We start from the raw sequence: 27133 nt of genomic DNA on the forward strand, positions 1-27133 counted from the left end.
AATAATATTTCTAAACAAAATTATCTAAATAGACTCTAAAAAATTTAGAAAATTATCCTTTGGATAATTATGAATTTAATGTTAATATACGAATAATACAGTGTAAACTAATAACAAAATAAGTTATGTTGTAATTATTATGTAAGATAAATTTATTGATTTAAGATAATTATTTTAAAATAATTTAAATGATAAATATATGATCGAATAACTTGTATCATTTTGTAATGTTAGTACATAGATAATATTATGATGTCATTTAATAATGTTTGAAAAGTTTTTTTTTGGAAGAAAAATCTTTGAAAGGTTAACAAACATATTATTTTACAGGTTGCATAAAAAAAAAATATTTTACAAGCGTATCTTTTTTCTCAATAATTACTAGTATTAACTTGGTTTCTCTCTCTTAAAGAAATACAGAAAGAGGGTATCCATCCAATCCATCCACGTCCTCTCTCTGCGTCGTTTGTGTATAAATAGCAGAGCGCGAGCCAATACTTGTCTCCATTTAACACAGAGCGAACTCAGAGACAGAGAGTGCTTACGCAGTTTTCACTCACTGTTTCAGTAGTAGGGTTTTTCTTTATCCCCTTTTTTCTTCTCTCTTCTCTCTTTCGTTCACCACTTCGACGCTAAGCTAATATTTCATTCGTTTTCGTGAACGCGCTAACGGAGAACGATTTCGGTTATAGAGAGAGAAACTAGGAGAGATAGAGAGCGATTGATCATATATGGATACGCACGCGGTGCATTTGGCCTTGGCGGCGATCGTCGGAGCCTCCGTCGTGGCCGTGTCGGCGTATTACATGCACCGCAAGACGCTCGCGCAGCTGCTGGAGTTCGCGCGCACGGTCGAGAGGGAGGCTGACGGCGGCGGCGGTTCCGACACCGAACCGCCTACGGCGCATTTGAAGAAGCGCCTTGGCAGCTCCAGGAGGCGTGGCAACGGCGGATATCGGCGTGGCTCCGCGTCGCTGCCGGACGTCACGGCGATCTCCGGCGGGTTCGACGGGGAAGAGAAGCGGAACGGGCCAGTGCACGTCGACGGGATTCCTGTGGGGTTGCCAAGGTTGCACACGCTTCGTGAAGGTATAGCTTTGGTGGAAATTTTCAGGTTTAATCTATGATTGTGTGTGATTTTGTGGTTTTTGATTGTTTGTCAAGATTTTTTTTTTTTTTTGTGAGTAGTGAGTTGAGCTGTAATATGATAGTTATTTTGTTTGGTAGTGTGTGGAAGTCTTTTGATGGGTTTTTTGGAGCTTGGATTGTGCATAGTGTGGAGAACTTTCTAATTAAGGGGTAATTAAGGAGTGCGGATGTTTCTTTTTTTTGGTGTGACAGAGGAAATTGGAAGGAATTGATTCTGATGCTTTTGTTGATCGTGTGTTTTATGGTTGATACTAGCTTTTTGTTTGTTTCGGTTCTGTGAGATATATGACTTAAAAAGTTAACAGGGTTATTTGGGAAGAAAATAAGACAAAGAAGTGAGAATATTTCTGGATGTAGACGAGTCTCCATAGCAATTTAGAAATCTGCAGTTTAAAGACCCGAACTTGTTCACCTATTTTCACCTATCATCGTCAGGAATTTACTTCAATGAATTTTATCAATTTTAGTTCATTTTAAAGGCTGAACTTTGTTCACTAAAAATGTTGTCACTTGAGTGCAGGAGCTGGCCTGGACCAAGAGTCAAGAGATATGATACTATGTGATGGCTGAACTTATAATTGTTAACTAAAAAGTAAGAAAAGTATTAGGTCTAGCAGGTTCCAATGAACAAAACAGAGATCACATAACTTCAGACGGATATGCAAGTTGAAGTGAGAAGAAAGTATAATGGAAATAAGCAGAAGTATTGGAATGACTAAAAGACTGAAAAAACTTATCCCCGTTGAATAATTTCTCTTTAGTGGATCAGTCTTCTTGGACCCATATTCCTATGATAAACTAGCTAGGAATTCAACTATACAGTATTAGAAGATCATCCTTTTCTATAAGAAAATTATAATTATTTGTTTTCTTCAATTGTTACTGATATACCTTTGCAATGTCCCCAGAATTAAGATATAATTTAAATTCTTTCCTGTGTTTAATCTATGGAAAGTTGCACTGGCAAATGTTGCAGTAGCATTTGTTGGCATTATACTACACATCTTTCTGATGCACTACACCTTCACATGTACAGGAAATGTCTGCTTGAAAGTGTTCATCTTCATTTTTTTTTCCTGACTAAGATATGTTTCTGACAGGAAAATCATCTCAATCTGGTTCCTTTAAGAGAAGTCTTTTAAGACCAACTTCTCCCAAGTCCCCTGTTGCAAGTGCCAGTGCCTTTGAAAGTGTAGAAGGATCAGACGATGAAGATAACATGACAGGCGAAGTTAAACTGGATACTACGTATCTGCACACAAATGGGACTGTTGTAAGTGTGTCATGCACATTAATTAAGTTTATCTTTCATTTGATATTCTATATAAAAAGGGAGGCCATTGAGGTGATAATTAACTTTATCTGTTTCTCTCTCCCTACTTTCTTAATGCCTGACCTGTTTCCCCGGGCTTGGAATTAATCCAGCCTTTTCTCATTACTCTTTTGCTATGCTTTGATCATCACATGACACAGCATTTTATATTAGCTAAAGCAAAAAAAATGAATGATCTGTGAGTTGAAATTGAAATCACCTGTATGCAGGTGCCAGAAGGTAAAATCCCATTTGAGACTTTACCCAATCATGTTAATGCTAACGGAGAGCAGATGGCAATTACTCCAAGTATGATCCGCTCTCATAGTGTTTCCGGTGACCTGCATGGTGTGCAGCCTGACCCAATAGCTGCTGACATTCTGAGGAAAGAGCCAGAGCATGAAACTTTCACAAGATTGAGAATAACTCCTCTTGGTATGAACTCTGACATGTTACTCTTGCTCATTCTCTTGAGTGCAAATAAATTTCTTTGAATGGGTTTTCTCATTGGATGTTGAGAATCCCCTCCTTCAAACACTTTTTTGATGACAATATTTACATATCTGGAAATTCTTATAGCAAACTTTAATTGTTATATTTTTTGTTTAGAGGCTCCGTCACCTGATGAAGTAGAAGCTTATGTGGTTCTGCAAGAATGCCTTGAAATGAGAAAAAGATACGTTTTTAGTGAAGCTGTTGCTCCATGGGATAAAGAAGTTATATCTGACCCCAGTACACCCAAGCCTAATCCAGATCCATTTTTATACATTCTTGAAGGAAAGTCTGATGTGAGTTTTTTCTCCCACCGTTGAAAACTTGGATCTCCCTATGTTCTATGCTGTGATAAAATTAGTTGTATTTCTTTCGTGCTACAGCATTACTTTGAAATGCGAGATGGGGTTATTCATGTATATCCAGATAGGGATGGTAAGTAACAGTAATTTGTTACTGATAAACTTGGTAATTTTATCACCACTCAAGGTGGGGTCTTATGCATGCTTGCCTATTACTTGCAGCAAAAGAAGAGCTTTTTCCTGTTGCTGATGCAACTACATTTTTCACTGATCTTCATCACATACTTCGAGTCATAGCAGCAGGGAATATAAGAACTTTATGCCATCATAGACTCAATCTTCTAGAACAAGTACATATTGAATTTACTGAATATGAGTAACAAACTGCAGCCTATGCTTGTATTTTAATTACGTACAAGAATCAATTGTTGTTTGACAATTTCTGTATTTTTTTCAGAAATTCAATCTTCATTTGATGTTAAATGCGGATAGAGAATTTCTTGCTCAGAAAAGTGCTCCACATCGAGACTTCTATAATGTTAGAAAAGTTGATACTCATGTCCACCATTCGGCATGCATGAATCAGAAACATCTTTTAAGGTTCATAAAGTCAAAGCTGAGAAAAGAGCCTGATGAGGTGATATTTTGGATCTCTTTGTTGCTGTGATGTAACATACATTGCAGTAGCCCCCTTTTTTTCTCCCTCTCAGATGTTATCATTGAACTGTATGGCAGAAGAGATAGAGCACAAATTGTTTTTTTTATAAGTATATAAATATAAATTTGTGCATTTTCTTGTGAGAATTTAATGCAATAATATGTTAATATACTTTAGCGTATCTATTCGCTAAGATGGATTATGAAATGTTACTGATATGCCTGAAAAGATTAGCTTATTGTCATCACTTGCAGAAGTATGTAACATGATGCATTATGTTATTTTTTTAATTTCTGATACTTGGGAATTATATATATTTTATGAAGCTGATGTGCACTGCATATACTTTTAACATTCTCAGGTTGTAATATTTCGAGATGGGACATATCTAACATTGGAAGAGGTTTTCAAGAGTTTAGATTTAACTGGGTAATGAGCTTTTGTAATTATTATAGTTATAATTGGCTAGCTGTATGTTTCAGGAATTGATCCTGTTTTGTCCTTTTTAACAGATATGATCTCAATGTTGACCTTTTGGACGTTCACGCAGACAAGAGTACTTTTCATCGCTTTGATAAGTTCAATCTTAAATACAATCCTTGCGGTCAAAGTAGGCTGAGGGAGATATTTCTGAAGCAGGATAATCTCATACAAGGTAACATTTTTTTGGGTATAACACAGTCCTAGCACTCCTGTGTTTACTTGTAATCAAATTCAAAGGGGCAGAAATATCCTATGGTTTTGTGCAGCTTTCTTTACTTGATAGAATCTACTTCAAAGTTTCAAATGGTGTTTTTTTTTATCACAGATTAACGTTTAATGAACATCATCCAACTATGGATCATGTGCAGAAACTAAGCGTGCTTTTAAACATATCAATACGACTCCTTGAACACCCCAAAGCACTCATATATTCTATGAAGGGAGGTTTTCTGCACATGCCTGAGTGGGTCAATATGCACTGGTTTGTGCATTTTGGTAGTGCAGAAGTTGTGTTGGTGTAGTCGGGTATTTTTGCATGACCCAAAGTTTGGAGGGGTTTCTTGAAGCCTATATTAATATCGTGGAATCCTGGATTGCATTAATTCATTGATTGTTGTATATACAATCTTTTAGGTGGATGCACCTCAATTCATGTTGTACAGTATTATATCATTAATTTATTTAGGAAATGAAGTGCAGTATAAATAAAATTCTCTCTTCTAAGGAGTGGTATCAAGGTTTGAAATTTGAATTTCAAACAGCCATGGTCATCCTTGGAAGAACCTTTAAGTTGCTTCCATGAAAGCAATTGCTAATGCCACCTGTGGGTTCATAAAGAATGAAAAGACTTTAAATGAATGGCTTCCAATTATTATTAAGTGTTTATGGTTTGTTATCTGTCTTCAATATCCTAGCATCTTTACTTATATGTGCTAATACTTTTTTCTTGCATTGAATAGGTCGTTTTCTTGGTGAGTTGACTAAGCAAGTGTTTTCAGATCTTGCTGCCAGTAAATATCAGGTGCTTTCTTGAGTTCTTGTGTGTGTGTATTATGTATGTGTCTAAACACATATAAATCCTTTACTATCATGTCAGTGATGTAAGACAGTCTGAGAGTGCTTCTCTTGGCAGGGTATCCTGATAAAAAATACTTCTCTAGGGCTGGAGTTCTCTTTTGACTTAAATATCATATACTGTTTGTTTGTAGGAATTCAATAATTGTACTATAACTATCAATTTCTTACCATAACATAAATAAGACTGATCCCAACAATGTACACCTACAATTACAATGCGTCTTTATTTACCACTACCCAATAGTGCAATAATATGTTCATGAGTATGAGGACCTATGTTGGCCAATGTGTTTTGACTTGTTGACTATAATTTACCATTTCTTGACTGTTGTTTATATATGCTTATCCCCATCTAGATGTTAACTTATTTCTGTGCCTTATTTATTCACAGATGGCTGAATATAGAATATCAATATATGGTAGGAAGCAAAGTGAGTGGGACCAACTAGCCAGTTGGATAGTGAATAATGATTTGTACAGTGAGAATGTTGTATGGTTGATTCAGGTATTCTTTAATTATTTGTTTAGAACACAGATTGGTTGTATTTCTCATAATGATATAGTAACGATTTATTATTTCTCCCAATCTAAAAATTATTTTGGGACTGCTAAATAATAAGAATTTGGCGAGCTTTTTCTGCTTTCCATTTATGGCTTAATTTGCTCAGCCAATTGTAGTGTTAGCAATTAATGGTAATTCTTATAAATGTCTTGCAGCTTCCACGGTTGTACAATGTGTACAAAGAAATGGGAATTGTGACATCATTCCAGAACATGCTTGACAATATTTTTATTCCACTTTTTGAGGTCACTGTCAACCCAGATTCACATCCTCAGCTGCATGTTTTCCTGAAACAGGTGTGTTATTCATCTATGTTGACTTTTTAGAGTAAATAGCCAATTTTAGTCCTCCAAAGATGAAGTGCCATTAGATTGGTCCTCATCATAATGCTTGCTTCAGCTTAATCCTAGATAAATGATTGCTTATTTTTCAAAAGCTCTCACACAAAGTCAAAGAAAAAAGCCATTATTTTTCTAAAATAAGTTGAACCAGACATACTCTTATTCCATTACTGTATGGTATTAATTTCTACACTTTTTTAGGTTGTTGGGTTGGATTTGGTGGATGATGAAAGCAAACCTGAAAGACGGCCAACAAAACACATGCCTACACCGGAGCAATGGACTAATGTATTCAATCCAGCATTTTCATACTATGTCTATTACTGTTATGCAAATCTTTACACCTTAAACAAGGTATGTAACTTTTCTCCTGAATATGTATCAATTTTTGGCTGCTTATCTATTCACTCTTTCAAGACGAAAACACACTTCTTTTTACTGGTTATGGAAAGAATGCAAAGAGGAACCAAATAGGGGTGGTTCTCTTATTTTCTATTAAAAATGTATACATCAAAGTTATGTTGCATAGTTCTAGAGGTGTTTACAGGTTGGTTTTGGTTGGGATTAAGATTTATAAAATCCAAACCCACCACATTTAATTAGGTTGGTTTGATTCAGACATTCAGTTTTTAAAAATCTTTTTGACCAATTCTAACCAAATCAATCCTATTAAGACTGGATTGGTTTGGCTTGAGTTATCAGGTTAAGATAAACAAAATTATTATGTTTTTTAATTTTGTTCCTGACACATTATCTTCTTTATAACATTTTTGAATTTTATATTACTACTAACTAAAATGGTTGTTTATTATTTTAACCAATAATGTAAATAATTTCAAGCGTTGGTTTTAGTTTTAGTTAATATATAACTTATACAACTATAACTTTACATGTCATATTATTTATCTCTATCATAAGTATGGTGAATCAGTTGGATAGTAATCATGGCCAAAATGAATTCGAGAACTGAATTGAGTAATTGGTTTGGATTATCAAGTTAATTAGGTCAATCATCCAATGAATATTCCTACTACATATTTCTCATATTTTTAATCCCTCCCAGTTGCTCTGTTCTGTCTCTTAATAAAGTAATGTATTCAAAGAATTTTCTGCAACTTCATAATCGGTGTTTGAGTTTTTGAGCTTTGTTTGACACACCAAAGTTAACCCTATATAATTATTTTTCAGCTTCGAGAATCAAAGGGAATGACGACAATCAAATTCCGTCCACATTCTGGAGAGGTATATACTTGAATATATTTTCTGTCCATTTGTTAACTGTTTTGAGGAGACTGATCACTGATGCATCATATTGACTTTAGGCTGGTGATATTGACCACCTTGCAGCAACCTTCCTCACGGCTCACAACATTGCACATGGAATCAATTTGAAAAAATCTCCCGTGCTTCAATATTTATATTATTTAGCCCAGGTATGACCCATTTTTCGATTGATTACTTGGCTGTGAGATTTGTAGTTTGCTAATTTTAGTTGAATGTTTTTTATTAGATTGGGCTGGCAATGTCTCCTTTGAGCAATAACTCCCTATTCTTAGACTACCATCGGAATCCTTTTCCAATGTTCTTCTTACGGGGTCTGAATGTGTCACTTTCTACTGATGATCCTCTCCAAATTCACTTAACAAAGGAACCATTGGTTGAAGAATATAGCATAGCTGCTTCTGTGAGCTCTCTCTCTCTCTCTCTGCATGTGATATAAACAAGCAATGCTCACAGCCAGGATATAAATCTTACTTTACAGGTGTGGAAGTTGAGCTCATGTGATTTATGTGAGATTGCCCGTAATTCAGTTTATCAATCAGGTTTCTCACATGCTTTGAAGGTACATTTTTTGTCCTGATTCTCTTGTGAATGAAATCGTCTACCCTTCAATGCATATATATATATATATATATATATTTTTTTTTTTTAATTCTTATCCTGACATGTATCTAGGGGAACCCAGAGTTGTGATAGATCATAGATCACCATATCCCAATATGTAATATCAACATTTAATACGATTATCTTAATGTACAGCACTCCATTCTTTTTCAGTATTTTTTAGTTTGAGTATATTATAATTATTTTGGTGAAAATTAAAATAAAATAAAATTCTACAGCCTGCTATAAATTGTTTAATTAAATCTAGGGTAGAATATGGGGCAGGGAACAGCAATACAGCATATTAGCTGTGAAGTTGACTACAAATAGCTCTATTTTAATAGGGAAGACTCCAATTTGTCCCCTCTGACTTAGGTTCAATACCATTTTGGTCTTCAAGCTTAAAAATGTGTAACAAGATCCCTTAACATTGTTTTTATCCTTCTGTAGAGTTGTCTGCTAAACATCAATGGAAATTGCTGTGCTCAAAACATGTCACCATTTGTTTATCTGATTTCTTCTTCGAAATAATTTAATTTATACTTCCAACATAGTCTCTATGCTCAAATCTAGATCACTTTGGTGCTGAAACTTAAAAAAATGTGTCAAGGACTATAGTGCATACATCAGAAATCCAAGAGATTCATGTGTTTGGAGTTGGAGAGGGTAAACTGGACTTCTTGAGAGAATCACACCACAAAAGCTACTTGTAGTTGGAGATCCCAAGGCCGTATAAACCTCACATAGAATCCATACTTCCCACACCATGCAATTGAATTTTAACATTCTACCAAGCTCTGCAGCCCTGGCACTCCCGGGGCTGACTATGAACTAGCCATTTTGACTAGTCCTTGGCAAACATTGGCATGCCAGCGTCACCACTTGTATTAGGTGAGAAACATAGTGGAAAGCTTTGATACAGTGATGCCATTGATACCTTGGAAGATCCACACCTCAAAAACTAATTGTTGTAGCTGGAGAGGCCAAGGCCATTTAAATCCCACATTAGAATCATTCATGGGACTCAAGTTTCATACCTTACAATTGATTGACTGAATCCTAACATTTTTCTTTTATGATGAAAATGAAATGATTGTCTGAATCCAAATTAGGCTATTACATGAATCATGTCTATAAAAATACAAACCTGTTACAAAATCATAGTGTTTTAAAACGGATCTGTTTCTTGTTTTAGTCACATTGGATTGGTAAGGAGTACTTCAAGAGTGGGCCACGCGGAAATGACATTCAGAGAACAAACGTTCCTCACATTCGATTGGAATTCCGTGATACGGTATGGACTTATTTATGGTTAAATTATTTAAAAATAACTTTTTATAGCTGTTAATTTTTCATACAATTTTAATTATATTACACTAGAATTCTTTTCATGTATGGTTGAATTATACTATATAAGGATCTTAGGAATGTGAAACAAATTTTATTATTTATTAAATTAGTTAGTTACTTAAAGGAGAAAATTCAACTGCTTCTACTTTTTAATTTTCTCGCTATGGTTTCTTAACATGGTTCTGAGGACATATGCCCAAGGAAAATCTGAATATGTTATAAGTATGCGGGTTGAGTGTTGATACTCAACAATAGGGAACAAAAACTGAGTGAAAACATAGAAACCGATACAAAAATTAGTGAAATTGTAAAGAAAGAAGTTTACTTCAAATCTTAAAATGTTTCCTGATTGTGATTTGTTGAAGGAAAATCACACACTATGAATGCTGTCTTGCAGATTTGGAGAGAGGAGATGCAACAAGTTTATTTGGGCAAAGCCATCATTCCTGAAGTAGTAGACAAATAAGATGCCAGTGGCATTCGTTTCATACACAATGAGGTTGTAAACATATTCTATTACCATATTTCCTGTTCTTCACTTTTTGAAATGTTTGGTGCAGGTTCTTATTGTTTACGTATTGGAATTTTGCAATTCCTCACTTGCTCCCGAAGTTAACTGAATCTGCTCACTTGCTGTAGGTAGAAAGTATATTTCCTCAAACCCATGCAGCATCAGAGATGTACTAAGGCTGAAGACATTACAACACTGGTCTGATGATATGAACCAGATACATACTATAGAGAATCAGCAAGATCGCTGAGCTTGAGTATCGAACAACGTTTACAGCTACAAATCGACGTACCGTGGGAATTTTTTTCCTTGTACTATTTTGTGTTATTTTAAAATTATTACGAATAAGTTCATGCTTAAAGCAAAATGATGCCTGTTGGTGTTAGAAATGTAAGTTATGATCCTTTGAAGGGAGAGATGTTCATCTCCCAAAATTTTGATTCCCATTGTTTATCGATAATATTATATATAGTGAACAACAGTTGAGACTTGAAAAACGGTGGCTCTGTTATACCATAACGAGGCTACGTAACAAGAGCAAAAGTGGCTGTTAAGTTAGTTTTATCCGCGGATAGTTCTCTCATCATTTGCATGGCATTCTTTGCATAGAGAAACTGGTCTGTTAAGTTGACATGTACGTATAGAGGTATTTGAATCCTGCACTTTTTATTTCATTTTGGTATGTTCAATCCGAAAATAAATTTGCATTTTTGAATGAATTTTCTGGAATACAATAAGATTCAGTAGTGAGAGGGCATGAAACAAATGTCGGTATAGGGAAGCCAATGATGTAGTTGATAGATAGTTTGGCCAATTCACCCCTTTACCTATTGGGTTTCATTGTTTGCGATCCCCGTTCAACATGTAAATCTCTTATTGAAAAAACAAAATATTGACTTTTTACATTGGTATAATTGATATAAATGTAACAGTTTTTACATCAATTATCATAATTGATTATGCATATAACATATTTAAAAGGTAATTGCAGAACGAGTTTTAAACATTTTAGCCAAATAAATAAATTAATAATGCAACAGTTGGCTTCGTACGGAATGTTTCTTCTCTTAGCCTTTTACTTTATCCCCCTTTTCTTAACATTGCCAATCAACTGATAACAAGTAATGAAATGAGTATTGGTGAACAATTTTGCTACCAACAAAAATTGGTTGTGAAGTAGGAATAGCCAGTATAGAATTACAGTATGTCGGTAAGTCGCTACAAATGTCAGTTCTTCATTAATCTGCCAAGTCGGTTGTTTTAAAAATAAAAAAATAGGACAACGTAGCATCTCAAAATGTAACTGCACACGTATGTGCTTGGTGCTTCTTGCCCTTGTCTAAGTAATTATGAACTTCGTCCCTTTAATTGGGAGCAACGAATAGGATCCCAAAGATTGCTTTACAGAGATTGGATAAACTTCCCCCAAGTAAGAGAAGAAAAAAGTACTACTTGGTGTGAAAAATGAAATCAACTCTTTTTTAAGCAAGTCAAATTACAAAACAGCAAATTAACTTTATTTTTTACTAAAAAAAATTTAACTTGGATACAAACTAGTTTTAAGAAAATCCTCTCATAATTGTTCTAAAATGAATTTCAATGTCTACATAAATTAAAATCAGTTCAAACTTAATCTTAGAGAATGAATAGATGCTCATGCATGGAAAATTTGTTAAGTCCACGTAAATTTCGCAAATTCTCCCTTCCAATGATGTTTGTTTTTCCAAATATTTATCAAAATATGGAGGGCTAATATGTTGAGGTTTAATAGTCATTAAGACGACCAAAAACTAGAGCTGCTGCATTTTGTAGCAAAACCATGTGGATATAAGACGCTTATGCAAGCATTACAAATTTTACATCTAGCAAATTGTAATTTTCCATTTTTTTAGATATTTAATCGTAGACAGAAAATCAGTATGAGTATTATCATTTCTAATATTCTATTTACTCCACTAAGTTGCTTCAAGACGACGACGTTCACTTACCGAAGTCATTAGACAACATTATACATTTTTTGTTGATAATTATCGTAATTAGAAAATTGATAGTATTCGTAATTAGACAACAACAGCATGGATTTTCGTGATAATATTCGTAATACAAGTTTGAAAAGATATTTAACCTAAAGAAAAAAAGAAAGATGTTAAACCTAGAGCGTACTTCAGGTGTTGCTGCTAACAAGCATTGATGCAAGACCAAAAAAAAAAATAAAAAAAAGGGATTAAGTTGAGTACGTACGTAATTGTTTGTGCCACGATAAGTTAACATAAGAGTTGAGACCATTACATTCTAGTATTGAACGTGGTCACACCATAGATACATACACATTAGTGAAATGGAGGCACATGCTTGCTTGTGCTAATTTCTGGATAGCTATAGAGCCATGCCTCACTGATCACTTACACACATAAGAGAAACACACATGCAAAAGAAACCCTAAAACAACCTAAACATGCTAGCTAATTATTTCACGACACACATGACATGACACTTTGACCTATATAACTATTGCCTAAACATTATTTTTTATAACCTATTCTTTTCCTACTTCCTAAAACACTTGACACTCACATTTAAGCTAGCATAAGAACACACTACACATGCTAGTGAAGGGTGTTACATTATCACTTATCCTGGTCTTCGTTCTGATTCTGGTTCTTGTTATTACCAGTCCTGAACTTGGACTCATCGATGCCAATGCCTTCCTCTTGAGCACGTTCTTCTCCTGATTTGTCCACAGTGCTCAACCCTCCTTTGCGTCCCATTTCCTGGTACCCTTCTGTACCCAGCTGTTCCTTCCTTGTTTGCCCTCCCTTGCTCCTTCCTTTTATATATATGCACAATCAACAATAAATAAACCCCAAAATCCAAAGTCAAATAGAAAAAAAGAAGAAAAAAACATCATGCACAAAAATAACTTCATCAAACACTTGAGATAAAATAACGATTGAGATATTTGTGAAAAAAAACCTTGTTGTGCCTAATGAAAGTGTCTATACTCAAAAAAAAAAAAAAACAAGGAAAAGAAAGTAAAAAAGAAAAATCGATAAAAATGTGATGGACTAGTATGATATAGATAATGATAATGATTTCAATGAAGATGATGAACAAATTAAGTGATGAATAATATAGACAAAAATCTGATGGACAGATATGATAGATGATGAATAAAACTAATTTGAAGGAAGTAAAAAATTAGGAGAAATGTAACGTAAGTGTTATGATGAATAATTGTATGGATATGCAACACAATTATAAAAAAAATATACGAAAATAATTAAAATTAATGTTCTATATATATATATATATATATATATATATATATATATATATAATTGATTATAAACCTTCAGCAAGGTGTTGCTGAGCCTCCAGGCTCTTGCCACCAGTTCCACCCGGGACAACAGTCTCTCCTTGCCTTGCTCTTTCATCAAGCTCTTGCTTGTTGTTTTGACGAGATGCCATGTTTCTCACACTTGCAAAATTCTCTCAATAAACTTAGGACGGTTATTATGCGATTTGTAACGTAAACTTTTTGTTTTGTGTTCAAAGCTATGTGACAAGAAGAGATAGGGTTAGAGGGTATATATAGAGAACAAATTTGTGACATAATTCACATATAATAATAATTAATGTTTTGTAACTCATCATATATATCATGCATTGTAATTAGCTAGAGGGAATTAACCAGAAGGTGACAACGGGTTAAAATGGAAAAAGTAAGTGTTGCCATGCATTGACACGTGCAACACAGACGCGGCTAAAGGAGAAAGAAGACACGCAGGTGCTGTAACTCTCCAAGTGACACGTGTGGGGTCTAGAGCATGGTCAAGTATTAGCTTTGGTTTCTCGGTTGCGGTTGTCTGTAGCGTGTTGGGGTACTATGTTGCTGAGTTGAACCTGTTTTTGGTCGTTCATATGCAGTTACTTAAATTAGGTACTTCATTTGCATGGAGAAGTTGCATGTTGTGTTGATATGGTCACTAATAATATTGAAACACATAAAATTAATTTACTTGATTACTTGTTACATAAAATTTAATTTGAGTGATGGTGCTGTATCCTGAAAATGAAAAAAAATATCAAACAAAATTTCTGAACATGTAAATAGACAAAATATAGACAGTGGCCTTAGTCCAAATGTTTATAAAGAGTGTGATTTAGGTAATAAAATGAATAGATGTTTAGGGACCATGACGACATTAAATAGTTAGCTAGATCTTTTTTTGATATTTAGAAATTTATGACATTTTCACAAAGTCTTCCAGTTGTTAGAGACTGAATAATTGTTTACTCCATAAAACTTGGTAAAAGATATGGATACAATTATTTTTTATTGAGCAAATTATATTCGCTTCCTCTTGGATTAAGACTTATTACACCGATATTCCTATTTCAAATTATATTTCTTGTATCTCTCCTTAACTATCATGATTAATAACGGTGTTAACTTTTTTTTAATTAATTACCCAAACTAACCTTATCACACTTAAGCGCCCACACTGTCATTTTCCTTGGAGTATTATGAGTGAATCTCGAAAGTCGTCCCAATAGGCCGTGATAGGGATTGCGAAGGTTGAATTGATTGTTCACAAAATGGTTGCTCGAGTGACACCGTGTGAACCTAGAGGACACCAATTATATTTGTCAAACTCTTGATTTAACTGATTAATTCTTGAGTACATTTTTTTCATTAGGCTTTTAATAAATTTTATAAACTTTAAGTAGACTCTCAACAAATTTTATAAACTCTAAGTAAACTCAATAAACTTTGAGTTTACCATCGAGTCAACGAGTTAATAAGTTAAAAAAATTAGACCAAAATATAAGTCATTTTTATAACATTCAACATATCTTAAGTATTATTCTCAAATACAAAATTTTCACATTTAATAATATCACATTCTTGTTCTCTAATAACATTAAACTCTGGATGACAATGATCTACCACTGCTATAATCTCTGCAAATTATTATCTATTAGTGATATATTATTACTAGACTTGATTATTTAAATACACTGAACTTTATAATTTATTATTTTACTTTATTATATTATTGAAATATTTAATTAATATGTTATTTATTGATATTTTATTATTATTTTCATATGAAATAAACTCTTATAAGTCTACGAGTTGAGTCACGAGTCGAATTTATAAAGTTTTCACGAGTATGTATAAATTCTCGAGTTTGATAACCTTGACACCGATGCTATTGAACAGTGGTTTGACATGGCCACCATTATTGTGTTTTGTGATTTCGGGTTTCTCAATTCGGGTTCCTCGATGGAAGGAGTTTGTTGATAATTGGTAGTGGTTGGAGTGCAAAGGTGGGGGGTTTGAGGGTTTGTAGTTGGTGCAAGCTCCATCTCATTCACCTATCGCCCTCAACTTTCCACCATCTCCTCCACTGCCTCCCTCTGAGTCATTGCCCAGTGTTCCTTCCGTCACTCCTTCATCAATCTCCTCTTTCCTCCGTCTGAAGCATCAGCTCCCTCTTCTTCTCATAACTGCGCCGCTTTAAACAGATTCACCGTCACTCGTGTGAAGATTCATTCTTTCCATTATTTTCTGTGGTCTTCGTTCATCAATTCTGAACTCCATATAGAGTTAAAAAGTTGGCATGATTAAATGTTAACACATAAATAACCATTTAAGCAGATTATTATACAATATATGATATAACAAAATTGACATTAATCTTGTGTCATGATGAAAGCCAATTCCTTCTTAGCCTTGCCTAAACATGTACATCTCACACCTATTTTCAATGTTCAATATGCCCAAAGTTATGCATATTATGAATTGAAACAGAACAACCAATGAATAGCTGCCTCCCTCTGAGTCATCGCCCAGTGTTCCTTCCGTCACTCCTTCATCAATCTCCTCTTTCCTCCGTCTGAAGCATCAGCTCCCTCTTCTTCTCATAACTGCTCCGCTTTAAACAGATTCACCATCACTCGTGTGAAGATTCATTCTTTCCATTATTTTATGTATTGTATTTATGATGATGAATGAACATTTTCATGATCTTAACTTTTCCCATTTTCATTCCGTTATTATTAGTAATTTGTTAATTATAAATACAGCCTTAATTTTGTACGAAAATAGCCTAAACTCATGTCAACTTTAATTTGTTCGAGATGTTTGATTTGATACATGGCAGTGCATTTCGAGAAATAGGAGAAAAAGGAGAAATCCACCTTTAGCGTCTTTCATTTTTGCTTTTCGAGAAACAGTCTTGGCTTCTAATTGGTCGTGTGAGGAATAGATTAAAGGGTAAAATTATCTTTAAATTTCATTAAAGCAACATGTGCCTAAAATATGATAAATTTTGTTAACAGAATCTTAATTGTGATGGTGCACGGGTGCCTTTGTAATGGAATAGTAAAAGGTAAGAGATTTTGTGTAGGAATAATTTAAGGAGGGAGTGACCGTGCAATGTATTATTTAGAATTTCTATTGCACGTATTGAGAATTTCTATTGCATGTTTCGTTAATTTTGGGAGTTTTGATATTGTTAATCTTTTAGCTAATAGTAACTAAGTTAAGTTGTTATTTCATTATTTTAATATTAGTAATAATTTTACAATATATTTAAATTTAATTCCTGTATAATTAAAAAATTTCTTTTTAATCAGGGACTCTGGGCAGTGTGGTGGTTCAACTATGGTATTGGTAGATCATTATGTATGCAGTAGGGGATGGGATAAGATTACAAGAATGTAAAAGATTCCTGAGAGAGTCAGAGTGGTGATCCCTTTGGTCTTTGGAGTTTGGATAACATTTTATTTTTATTTTATGGTAAAACAACAAGGTTTAGGTAACAGTATTGAGGCGTATCTCCAAGATGTTGATTTGTTATGAAGTATGGTCCCCTAGTTAGCGGTGATTTTTTCGTGCAGGTGGGGTGGGGAAAAGTCTCAGCTTCTTTGCAATTTTATTGGACCAGATTTTGGTAGGTTGGTTTTTTGGGGAAACTAGTTTAGTACCGTGCATACGAACGGGTGAGCTATGAAAATTAACCATATAATTATATTCGTATGGCTTAAAAAATTTATGATTAATACGTGTAAATTGAATTGAAGGTCTACCATAATAAAATAAATATTATATAATAAATAATCAATTAATAAAGTCATAATATTAGAGACATTGTTTTGTTTGTAGGAAAAACACGCCCATAAAATAAAGTGTTAATTTATAAATATTTACAAATGTTGGAATAACATTGTGTTTAATTTATAAACATAGTCAACATAAGACATAGTTAATTGTTGGATCAGAGAATTCGAAGACAATTTCCATGTCAGGTTCGAAAGATTGTTTCACAAAAAGTTTTTCATTCGACTCCAATTTTAATTGTCTTTCTCTAGTGATTGTAAACAATGCGACATTCTGTAATATCTTCCAAATTCAAATGAGTGAACCCTTTGTCTTTCATAAAATAATACATACTGTTTGGGACGTCTTGATATTAACAATAACTATATGTGAGAAATGGAAGAAATTAAAAACTTTGACAGATAAAGGTTGACTGAATGATTAAGTAAATTATTGAGTAACTTACCAAGCTGCTGCAAGTAATTTTGTATTGATTCAAAAGCACGTTGAAAGTAACCGAATTCGGCACTTATTGGTATAATGAGTGTCATTTTGGGAACAATTTTGGATGACTACTGGTTTTGAATATGGTCATCAAGAATAGACTTTGACCATAATGGGTTAACGTCACTTGATGATCTACGATCAACGAAATCCCTCAACGCTGTCCACCCTGATACAATGGCTAAATTGTTCAAATCTTGGTTGTAGACAACAATATGCATATTTTCATTTTTGTCAACCAAATGTCAGTAACGTTCAAGCACGTCCATCCACCTTATGGCAAACGACCTACTAACTTCACCGTAAGTCTATATTTGAAATAGGTGTAACATTAGAATGAGAATAATTGTTTGGTCAGTTGTACAAAATAATTGAAAAAAATGACATGTTAAATAAAAATGAAAATGACAACAGTATCATAATAAATGGTTGACCTGCTCCTTGGCATGAACAATGTTTAAAATCTCTGATGTTCTTGTGATCTGCAACATGATGGTCATTTCATAGCATTTTCTGTGGTCTTCGTTCATCAATTCTGAACTCCATATAGAGTTAAAAAGTTGGCATGATTAAATGTTAACACATAAATAACCATTTAAGCAGATTATTATACAATATATGATATAACAAAATTGACATTAATCTTGTGTCATGATGAAAGCCAATTCCTTCTTAGCCTTGCCTAAACATGTACATCTCACACCTATTTTCAATGTTCAATATGCCTAAAGTTATGCATATTATGAATTGAAACAGAACAACCAATGAATAGATAAGTGTAATGAGATGAAAAAAGCTGCGGCACTCATAATTTGCTGAAAAGGCAATTTAAAAAGGTAACATAATAATGTGTCCAGTTCTCTGTTTTCTGTTCCACAAAGTTATGATTATAAAAAAAATAATATACTCTGTTAACGAAGAAAGGGATGATGAAAGCCCCTTCATGCAATGTACATAGTGTTCATATAAATCAAATGGGTAAAATAGAAATTGTTTTCAGACAAACATTTATTTTGTAATAACAGTTAGGTCATTCAATTAGCATGTCTAACATAATCTGCATTTGGCCACTCGTAATGTTTTTTTTCCTAAATTCAAACTAAATGTGCATGTCTTTGTGTCATTGTTCAGATTGTTTTGATTATCGAAATATAATATCCTCCGATAACCAAACAAAGTGCATGCATAAAACATTAAGCCTAATATGATGTTGGGTCTGTGAGTGATAATACAAAATCATTCAGTACAACATAGGAGTTTGAACATTCTTACCAGGCGTGGTGGCTTGACGTGTGGCTAGTGGTTGGTTGAAGCTGCCAAACAGTGACGATGGTGGAACAGAGCGTTGTGGTTGCACGTTAGACGGACCAACTTCGTCTTTCAACCCTGGCTCGATCTTCATCTTTGCTAGAAAGTCATGCATTCTTCACTGGTCAGTGCAAGAGGTCTCTTTGGCTTTGGAAATAAAAAGAAGCAAATGATACTGCGTACGGAGTTTGCGGTTTTAAGAACGAAGCATTCATCACAGTACCAAATTTTCTTCCTACACCCACCAATATACTTGGACGCCCAGGCCATTGTGGACAATTACAAAATTGTCCTTTGTTGAATTTGATACATATTATGAATCCGTAAAGTCATTATAGATTTGCAATTCATATGGGTCAATGGTGATTTTGTGTTGATTGTGCATTATTTGAGTGTGTAAAAAATTAATTTGTACATAAGTTCAGACCAACGTAGGACATTAATATGATACTTTTAAATAACTTCTGCTTTATTTGGAAAACTACTTAATTGAAGACTTTGATATTTAAAAAGAAAAGTTACAATTTATTTCAAGTGGTTATAGAAAAAAACATGACTCGAGGTAGCATGAATGTATGGAAATTATAGTACATGTGTTAATTCTTTCTTTATAAATCAATCAATTTTGTACTTGGAAGTGTTTTCATATCAGCACAAATGGTCATTATATACACAACAGAGGAAAAGACATGCTAATTTATTGGGTTGCATGAAGCTTGCCATTTTTAAAATATCATAATTGCAAATTGATGATACCTTGCAGATAATAGCCTCAGAAGTTGATTCTCATGACTCAAAATAAAAAGATGCACCATTACAGCGCCATACCATTCAACCACAAAAAATGATTTAATACAAAGTCACACTAACTTTGACTTACACCACACGTGCTTAAGATTCTAAGTATAAACATTGCATAAAGTATACATGCATTTAGTGTAAAGCTGAAATCTCGTGGTTGAATGATCTTGTTGCATCAAAACATTAGTTGATTTTAATTAGTCATACAACAGTGATGTTATAATTCAATGAGCAACAACAAACTCTTACACTGTCAATACAATATTGCACACAGTAATTAATAAACACATGTAGTTTGCACACAATAATTAATAAACACATGTAGTCTTAAATTGAAACCAAGTAATTAAATAAACCATATCTAAAGAACTCATGTTGCAAGCTTAGGATAAGGAAGCTATTACAAATTTTGTCTTGAATGAAATTGTGCAAAAAGAAGATGTCATGAAGCTGTTACAATATATAATGTAGTTAATAACCCTGCAATTAACTTTAGATAATCTTAATCTGATTGCTTTGGAAATGTATTGATATCAAGACAAATGGTCATTACATACGCAACAGACGTATAACCATCCTAATTTACTCGGTTACATGAAGCTTGTCATGTTCAAAATATCACATATGCAAATTGATGATACCTTGCAGATGATAGCCTCAAAAGTTGATTATCATGACTGAAAATGAAGGGTTGCACCATTACATTGTCATACCATTTAACCACAACAAAAAATTTGATACAAAGTCACACTAAACTTGAGTTACACCACATCTACTTAAGACACTAAGTATAAACATTGCATGAAGTATACATGCATTCAGTGTAAAACTGAAACCTTGTGGTTGATAAGCATTGATGCATCAAAATATTAGTTAAATTTACTTAGTCATACAACACTCAAGTATTTATTCAATGAGTAACACCAAACTCTTACACTGTCAATATAATTTTGCACACAATAACTAACAAACACATGTAGTCTTAAACTAAAGCTGCAATAAATAAACCATATCTAAAGAACTCATGTTACAAGCTTAACTGGATGAAACTGAGGTGAATTTTGTTGTGTATGAAATTGTGCAAAAAGTAGATGTCATGAAGCTGTTTCAACTTGCAGATTTGTTAATAACTGTATAGTTAATTGCAGATGATCTTAATCTGATTGCTTTGCAAATGTATTGATATAAGCATAATTGGTCATCATATATGCAACAAAGGTATCACCATGCTAATTTACTGGGTTACTTGAAGTTTTTCATGTTCAAAATATCACATATGCAAATTGATGATACATTGTAGATAATAGCCTCGGAAGTTGATTATCATGACTCAAATTAAAAGTTGCACCATTACACTATCATACCATTTAACCATAATAGAGGATTTAATACAAAGTCACACTAAACTTGACTTACACCACATCTGCTTAAGGCATTAAGTATCTATTGCATGAATACATGCATTCAGTGTAAAACTAAAACCTGGTGGCGGATAAGCATTGCTGCATCCAAATATCAATTGAATTTACTTAGGCATACAACAATGATATTTTTATTCAACGAGTAATGCCAAACTCTTACACTGTCAACACAATATTGCACATAGTAACTAACAAACACATGTAGTCTTAAACTAAAACCAACTAAATAAACCATATCTATAGAACTCATGTTGCAAGCTTAGGAGGATGAAGCTGAGGTGAATGTTGTCTTGGTGAAATTGTGCAAAAAGTAGATGTCATGAAGCTGTTACAACTTATAATGCAGTTAATAACCCTGCATTTAACTACAAATTTTGTAGTACTTCCTTGGAAATCAAATTGGTTGTTGTATTTAGTGGTTTTGCTTCTTTATCATGAATAAGAATTTTCAATCAACTTTTGCTTTGAACTCTTGAGAATGCCACATAAAGCTGACCATAACTGAAAACTGGTTGAGGAAGATATAATCCAACACTTTGAAGAGATTGGCCTTGAGATTTATTGATTGTCATGGAAAAGGCATGGTTGGATAATCCTTTAACGATTTTTTGTTGGATTGTAATAACTCTTCAATCTCAAACATTGCTAAATTTTGTAACTCCTTTGTTTCCAACAGTAAATCTTTGGACACAAAAAATAAATTGAATTTTTAAGTTCTAAACAATAATTGTAACTGCAAAAGGAAGTAATGGTTTGATATATGTTACTTGGTATGTTTCTTTCTCTAATGATGAATGATACCATCAATTATGCACTCCCATGTTTCAGACCATACATGATTTGGTCTTTCAATGCTATTTGATATGAGCATTGTTGCAAACAATTTTCTGAGGAATTGGCTAGAACCCCAATGGTATGCTTCTCTTAAAGCCTCAATATATTCCTTGTCATCAACCAAAAAGCCCATAGCAAAGCAAACTTCTCTAAATGTAGAATACAATTGACCATTGATTGTACAAATTTGTTCATAAGTGGTTGGTCCTTTAACCATAGCCAACATCATCCTAATATAATACAATTCTCCAGTACTTGGAGGCACCCAATTAAGCCTTCCAATTGCATAGCCTCTTTTACATGGCTTCCAACATCTTTTATTGGAGACGTATGTAAATTTTCTTATGAATTACAGATATGTAAGATCTTTTGCTTGCTGGAAAATGATGTTAGCTTGCATCCAAGAGGTAAACATGTACTCTTTAACAGTTGACTTGGACAACAAAGCATCAATGTCATCACCATCTTCAAATATTATAGATTTTTTGTCAGGAAAATGAAAGTACAACCTTGTGGGAGAAAAAAGTGTTTAAAACACACATTGCAAAATAAAAGGATCTATTTTGTATTTAAACTATATTATAAACATATGACGTATTAAAAAGTGTACCTTTTAATGAGCTCTTGAAGCATCTACGTGTATCCACACCGAGACTAAATTCTTCAATAGTGTGAAGACTCTACGTGTATCCACACCGAGATTAACCTTTATTCGTCAACAACTTTGACTAGTGGAAAAATAAGAATAGAGAAGTGATATTGGGATTATCTCAACGTGCAGCCTAAGGCTCTATTTATAGCACGCTAAGGATACCAAATTTTTGATCAAATCAAAATCATTATTGATAGTATCCTTTTTTAAGCTATATTATTTCTTGTTACCTTTTATTGCTAATCATTTAGCAATTAAAATTGAAATAATAATTGACCAAGTCAATGATTGGCTGATAGTATCAAAAGTTTGTCTAGGTCTTTGATTTAAAAATGATGGTATTAATGGTCATTGCGGAATCGACTTTAGAAACATTAGTCTTGATTAGAGATTTAGAAGGAACTATAGTGAAGCAGGTGGACTCAAAGAAGGTAATTGCTGCAAATACCAAGTATGGCCTGAGATTAATAGAGAGCAACAATACCATTTTTTGGGAGTGAGAATGGCCAATATATGTACATATAAAGGATGTAGTCTAGTTTAGAAGTTTAAGGGTGAAAGTGCAAATGTAAAATTGAATATATGAGGGGTAGGGAAGTGTGGATGAGAGGGAAACAAACTCTAGCAAGAAATTCTATCAATCAAAATAATAGAGGACATATGAATGTATGATTAATTAAATGAGACATCAAAGCAATGGCATCTGCCCAAACTTTTTTTGGAAATCTCATGTTGATCAAAAGTGATTTTGTTGTTTCTAAGTTATGTATATTTTTCCTTATAGTAATCTTATATTGTTAATTGATAGAAATACATGAAGACTAGTGAGATTGCCTTGTTAAGCCAAGAAATTGGAGAATGTAGAGAAGAAATATTTTTTAGTATTATTGTTTTATAAAATATGAAATAACATATTTAAGTTGTGTTGGAATTTCAGCACAAAAGGTAGGAAAGATAGGAAATTGATATTAAAAAATTTGAGAATGAATTTTTAAAAATGAGTCTAGAGAAATTGATTTTGTTTGTATGTTAAAGTAGAATCACTTTTGACGTATAAATATAGGTATATTTTTTAAAATATTATTCATCTACTCGGTGACTTTTCTCACAATTAATTCTCATAATAAATTTTGTTTAGTATTATTATTATTATTATTCAATTTTACTATCTAAAAAAAGAAAATAAATTTCATTTTTGACTTTTCTCACAATTAATTCTACTCAATGAATTTTTTTATGGTCTGAATATTTCTTGCTACATTCATCTAATTAGTATGTTACTTTGGTAACATATATAGGAAATCTACACGAAATAATGAGTTTTCAATATTTCTCTTTTCATTGAAATCAATTAATCCTATAAATTTGTGAATGACGAGACCGTTATTAATGCTTCAACATTAGTGTACATTTGATTTTAACATAATATGGCAATGGTCTTAAGTGGAAAATCAAAACTCTTGAGATTAAAAATATTTAAATGTCAAGGTTTGTCATACTAGATTAGATGTTAACGTGCCTGGATTGGATTGGTAGGTTCATACGTAGGATTGTAAGGCTTGTCTTTAGTTTTTTGTATTCACATGTTCATTAGCACTTAAGTACTTGTATTATTATAAGCATTAAGTTAATTTTATTTTAGTATGATTTATGAGAATGAAGTGGTTGGAGATGATGTGATTGAGATCCCACATACAAAAAAGATATATGGCCACAAAATGTTGGATCTCATTTCATAACTTTAATGGAGGAGGAAGTTAAGAAAGATAATAGATAAACAACTACTCTTACAAGGTTGGCATGACAACACATCAAGGAAGAGATGGATTTTTTTTGGCAATGAATACACAAAATATCAGTTTAAGAACAAGTTTAATTAACTGAGAGGAAAGTGGAAAGATTTCACTAATTTGATTAAAATGGAGATTGGATTAGGGTACAATTCAACTACTGGACAAATTATTGCCACAAATGACAAATGGAAGAAGCTATGTGAGGTATGTTTCAATTCAATTTTATGTCTTTATGATATATTATTATGTTATTTTTTTGCAATATATTAATAATTGAAATTTTGATATTGCAGAAATATAAAACAACAAAGCAATTTAAGAAGAAAAGTTGTCTTCGTTATGATAAGTTGTCTACCATATTTGGGGCACAATTGCTTATGGTGCAAATCAACATCCTTCTACAAAGAGTCCTTCAATAAGTGACAATGATGATGGTGAAGAACATGATGATGATCAAGACGAACATAGCTCTCAGCCAAAAAGAAGGCATTTGTTAGTCTTGATACGAAGAAAAGAAAATCAAGAGAAAACTTTCAAATGACATTTTTTAAGGCTTTAACAGTTATGAGTAAAACTTCTAAAAGAAAAGTTGATATTATGGAAAATATCAACACAAGTTAGGATGTAGGGTCATCCTCTAATGCTACGGTGGGGAAGTAGTTGGACAAAACGATGAGGATAGTAACAAATTGTTGACTATAGGAAAAAGGGTATTCAAAAAACACACATTGCGTAATAAAATGATATATTTTATATTTAAATTATATTATAAACAAATGACATATTAAAAAGTGTACATGTTGATGAGCTCTTGAAGCATAAAAATTCTTCAATAGTGTGAAGACTCTACGTGTATCCATACCGAGACTGACCTCTCTTTGTCAACAATTTTGACAAGTGGAAAAAATAAGAATAGAGAAGTGATATTGAGATTATTTAAACGTGCAGCCCAATGCTTTATTTATAGCATTCTAAGGATACCAAATTTCTGATCAAATCAAAATCATTATTGATAGTATCATTTTTTAAGCTATATTATTTCTTATTACCTTTTATTGCTAACCATTTAGCAATTAAAATTGAAATAATAATTGACCAAGTCAAACTTGTATCTAGCTGCCTTTTCAACCCAAATTCCAAATACAAAATCATACATGTTTGTTTCTCTTCTTTCACCAAATCTTTCATATTATTTATATTTTCAGTGCTAGCCAAAATATAATAATATTCCACCTTTTTGAAATCAATTAATCATCAAATATTAAAATAATTTATTTAACAGAGATTAGAACACTCGTTTGTGTGTGACCCCGTAGGTTCAATACTAAGCCGGTAATATATTAATCAAATTAATATACTAATCAAGGTAGGCGTCTAGCAACACTCCTTAACGTCCGGATAGCATGAAGTAACATTTTACTTTCAAGAATCATTAGAAGAGTAGTGTAATAATTTCTTCCATCTTTACAACTCTGGGTTAACTATAGAGTATGGTATTACTATCAAACTCTTTTGAGTTAACTCATAATGACTTAAGAAACTCATTTCTTCTTTCATTTAATTTTCGTGGCCAGGATATAATTTTATTCATAGAGCTCAAACTCATTACCAAGAGTTGATGGATTCCTTCTTGATTAATCATTAATTCTACAGGTATTTAATCATATCCAATATCCATTCAACAAGTGCTCTAAAGCATTAGGTGTCCGAAATCAAAATACAACAAATAACCTGTTAATTATTATGAGAATCTCAGGTCAAAGAAAACTATTATACCTCTTCTTGAGAATTTTCTATTGACAGTTTATGGTAAATTTAAACCATTAGAAAATTTCAATTGAGTCCGTTCAATGATCACATCAACATGTGACTCATCTATATATGCAAATTAATAAATGAGATCTATTAATATTTATCTAATAAATACTATCACATAGTATAGATGGTACAATTGTTAGAATATAAAAGTTGAATTAGTGGAAGACTTTGTACTCTTGATTGCTATGCTTTCGTTGGTAACAACACCTTTTTGGTAGTTGGTAGACTTAGTATAGCTTAAACTACCTTGTAGCCACCTGTTGGCACATTGTGACTCTATTTTTTTATTGCCTAGAAAATACTATAATCACAACATAGCGAATTCTAGACATATTCGATCCAATTGGTAATAGGCTGCCAACACACTTAAAAGCAAACCTTCTTTTGTTTTTGATAATAACCTCTCATGAGTCAACTCCCAACTCTTCCATGATTTATGTTGGACACTTATCTGCTTTGCTGTGATTTGTTTAAGACCATTAAGTTGAAATTGATTTGGTTTTGTCCAGAAGTTACTTCATACAACAAATGATTTTTTTTATGATTCCGAAAGGTCTGTAACACATGTTTTACAACACAAGCTAAAATGTACAGGCTACAAATAATTGGAAAATATTGCTTTTTTTATTTTTGTGGAATTGACAAAGTTAAGTTTAAAGGCATGCTTTGTTGGCCTAAAATGTTCAGTATTCTTCTCAACATTCCACTTTAACAACATTCCATTTACCAGGATCAACATTTTTAATTTGAGCAACAATCTTATGAGCCTATGT

General features: G+C 33.0%; 2 protein-coding genes across 2 annotated transcripts; one reads left to right on the forward strand and one right to left on the reverse strand.

Moving 5' to 3' along the window:
- Positions 1 to 486: 486 nt before the first annotated feature.
- On the forward strand, positions 487 to 10664 carry LOC114406115 (AMP deaminase-like). Its single transcript, XM_028368697.1, has 20 exons — positions 487 to 1089; positions 2250 to 2422; positions 2692 to 2896; positions 3071 to 3249; positions 3337 to 3388; positions 3478 to 3605; positions 3713 to 3892; positions 4275 to 4342; positions 4426 to 4568; positions 5356 to 5417; positions 5865 to 5978; positions 6191 to 6331; positions 6578 to 6730; positions 7565 to 7618; positions 7699 to 7809; positions 7887 to 8060; positions 8139 to 8219; positions 9456 to 9554; positions 10008 to 10109; positions 10250 to 10664. The coding sequence occupies exons 1-19, from the start codon at positions 732 to 734 to the stop codon at positions 10074 to 10076; spliced, it is 2544 nt and encodes an 847-aa protein (XP_028224498.1). The 5' UTR covers positions 487 to 731; the 3' UTR covers positions 10077 to 10109; positions 10250 to 10664.
- Positions 10665 to 12359: 1695 nt separating this feature from the next.
- LOC114406116 (protein SLE2) lies at positions 12360 to 13690 on the reverse strand. The gene is made up of 2 exons (XM_028368698.1): positions 13472 to 13690; positions 12360 to 12948 (listed from the first exon to the last, which is right to left on the reverse strand). The coding sequence occupies exons 1-2, from the start codon at positions 13587 to 13589 to the stop codon at positions 12749 to 12751; spliced, it is 318 nt and encodes a 105-aa protein (XP_028224499.1). The 5' UTR covers positions 13590 to 13690; the 3' UTR covers positions 12360 to 12748.
- Between the last annotated feature and the right edge of the window lie 13443 nt (positions 13691 to 27133).

The sequence above is a fragment of the Glycine soja genome, chromosome 3 (genome assembly GCF_004193775.1).
Source record: "Glycine soja cultivar W05 chromosome 3, ASM419377v2, whole genome shotgun sequence".
Classification (NCBI taxonomy): Eukaryota; Viridiplantae; Streptophyta; class Magnoliopsida; order Fabales; family Fabaceae; genus Glycine; species Glycine soja.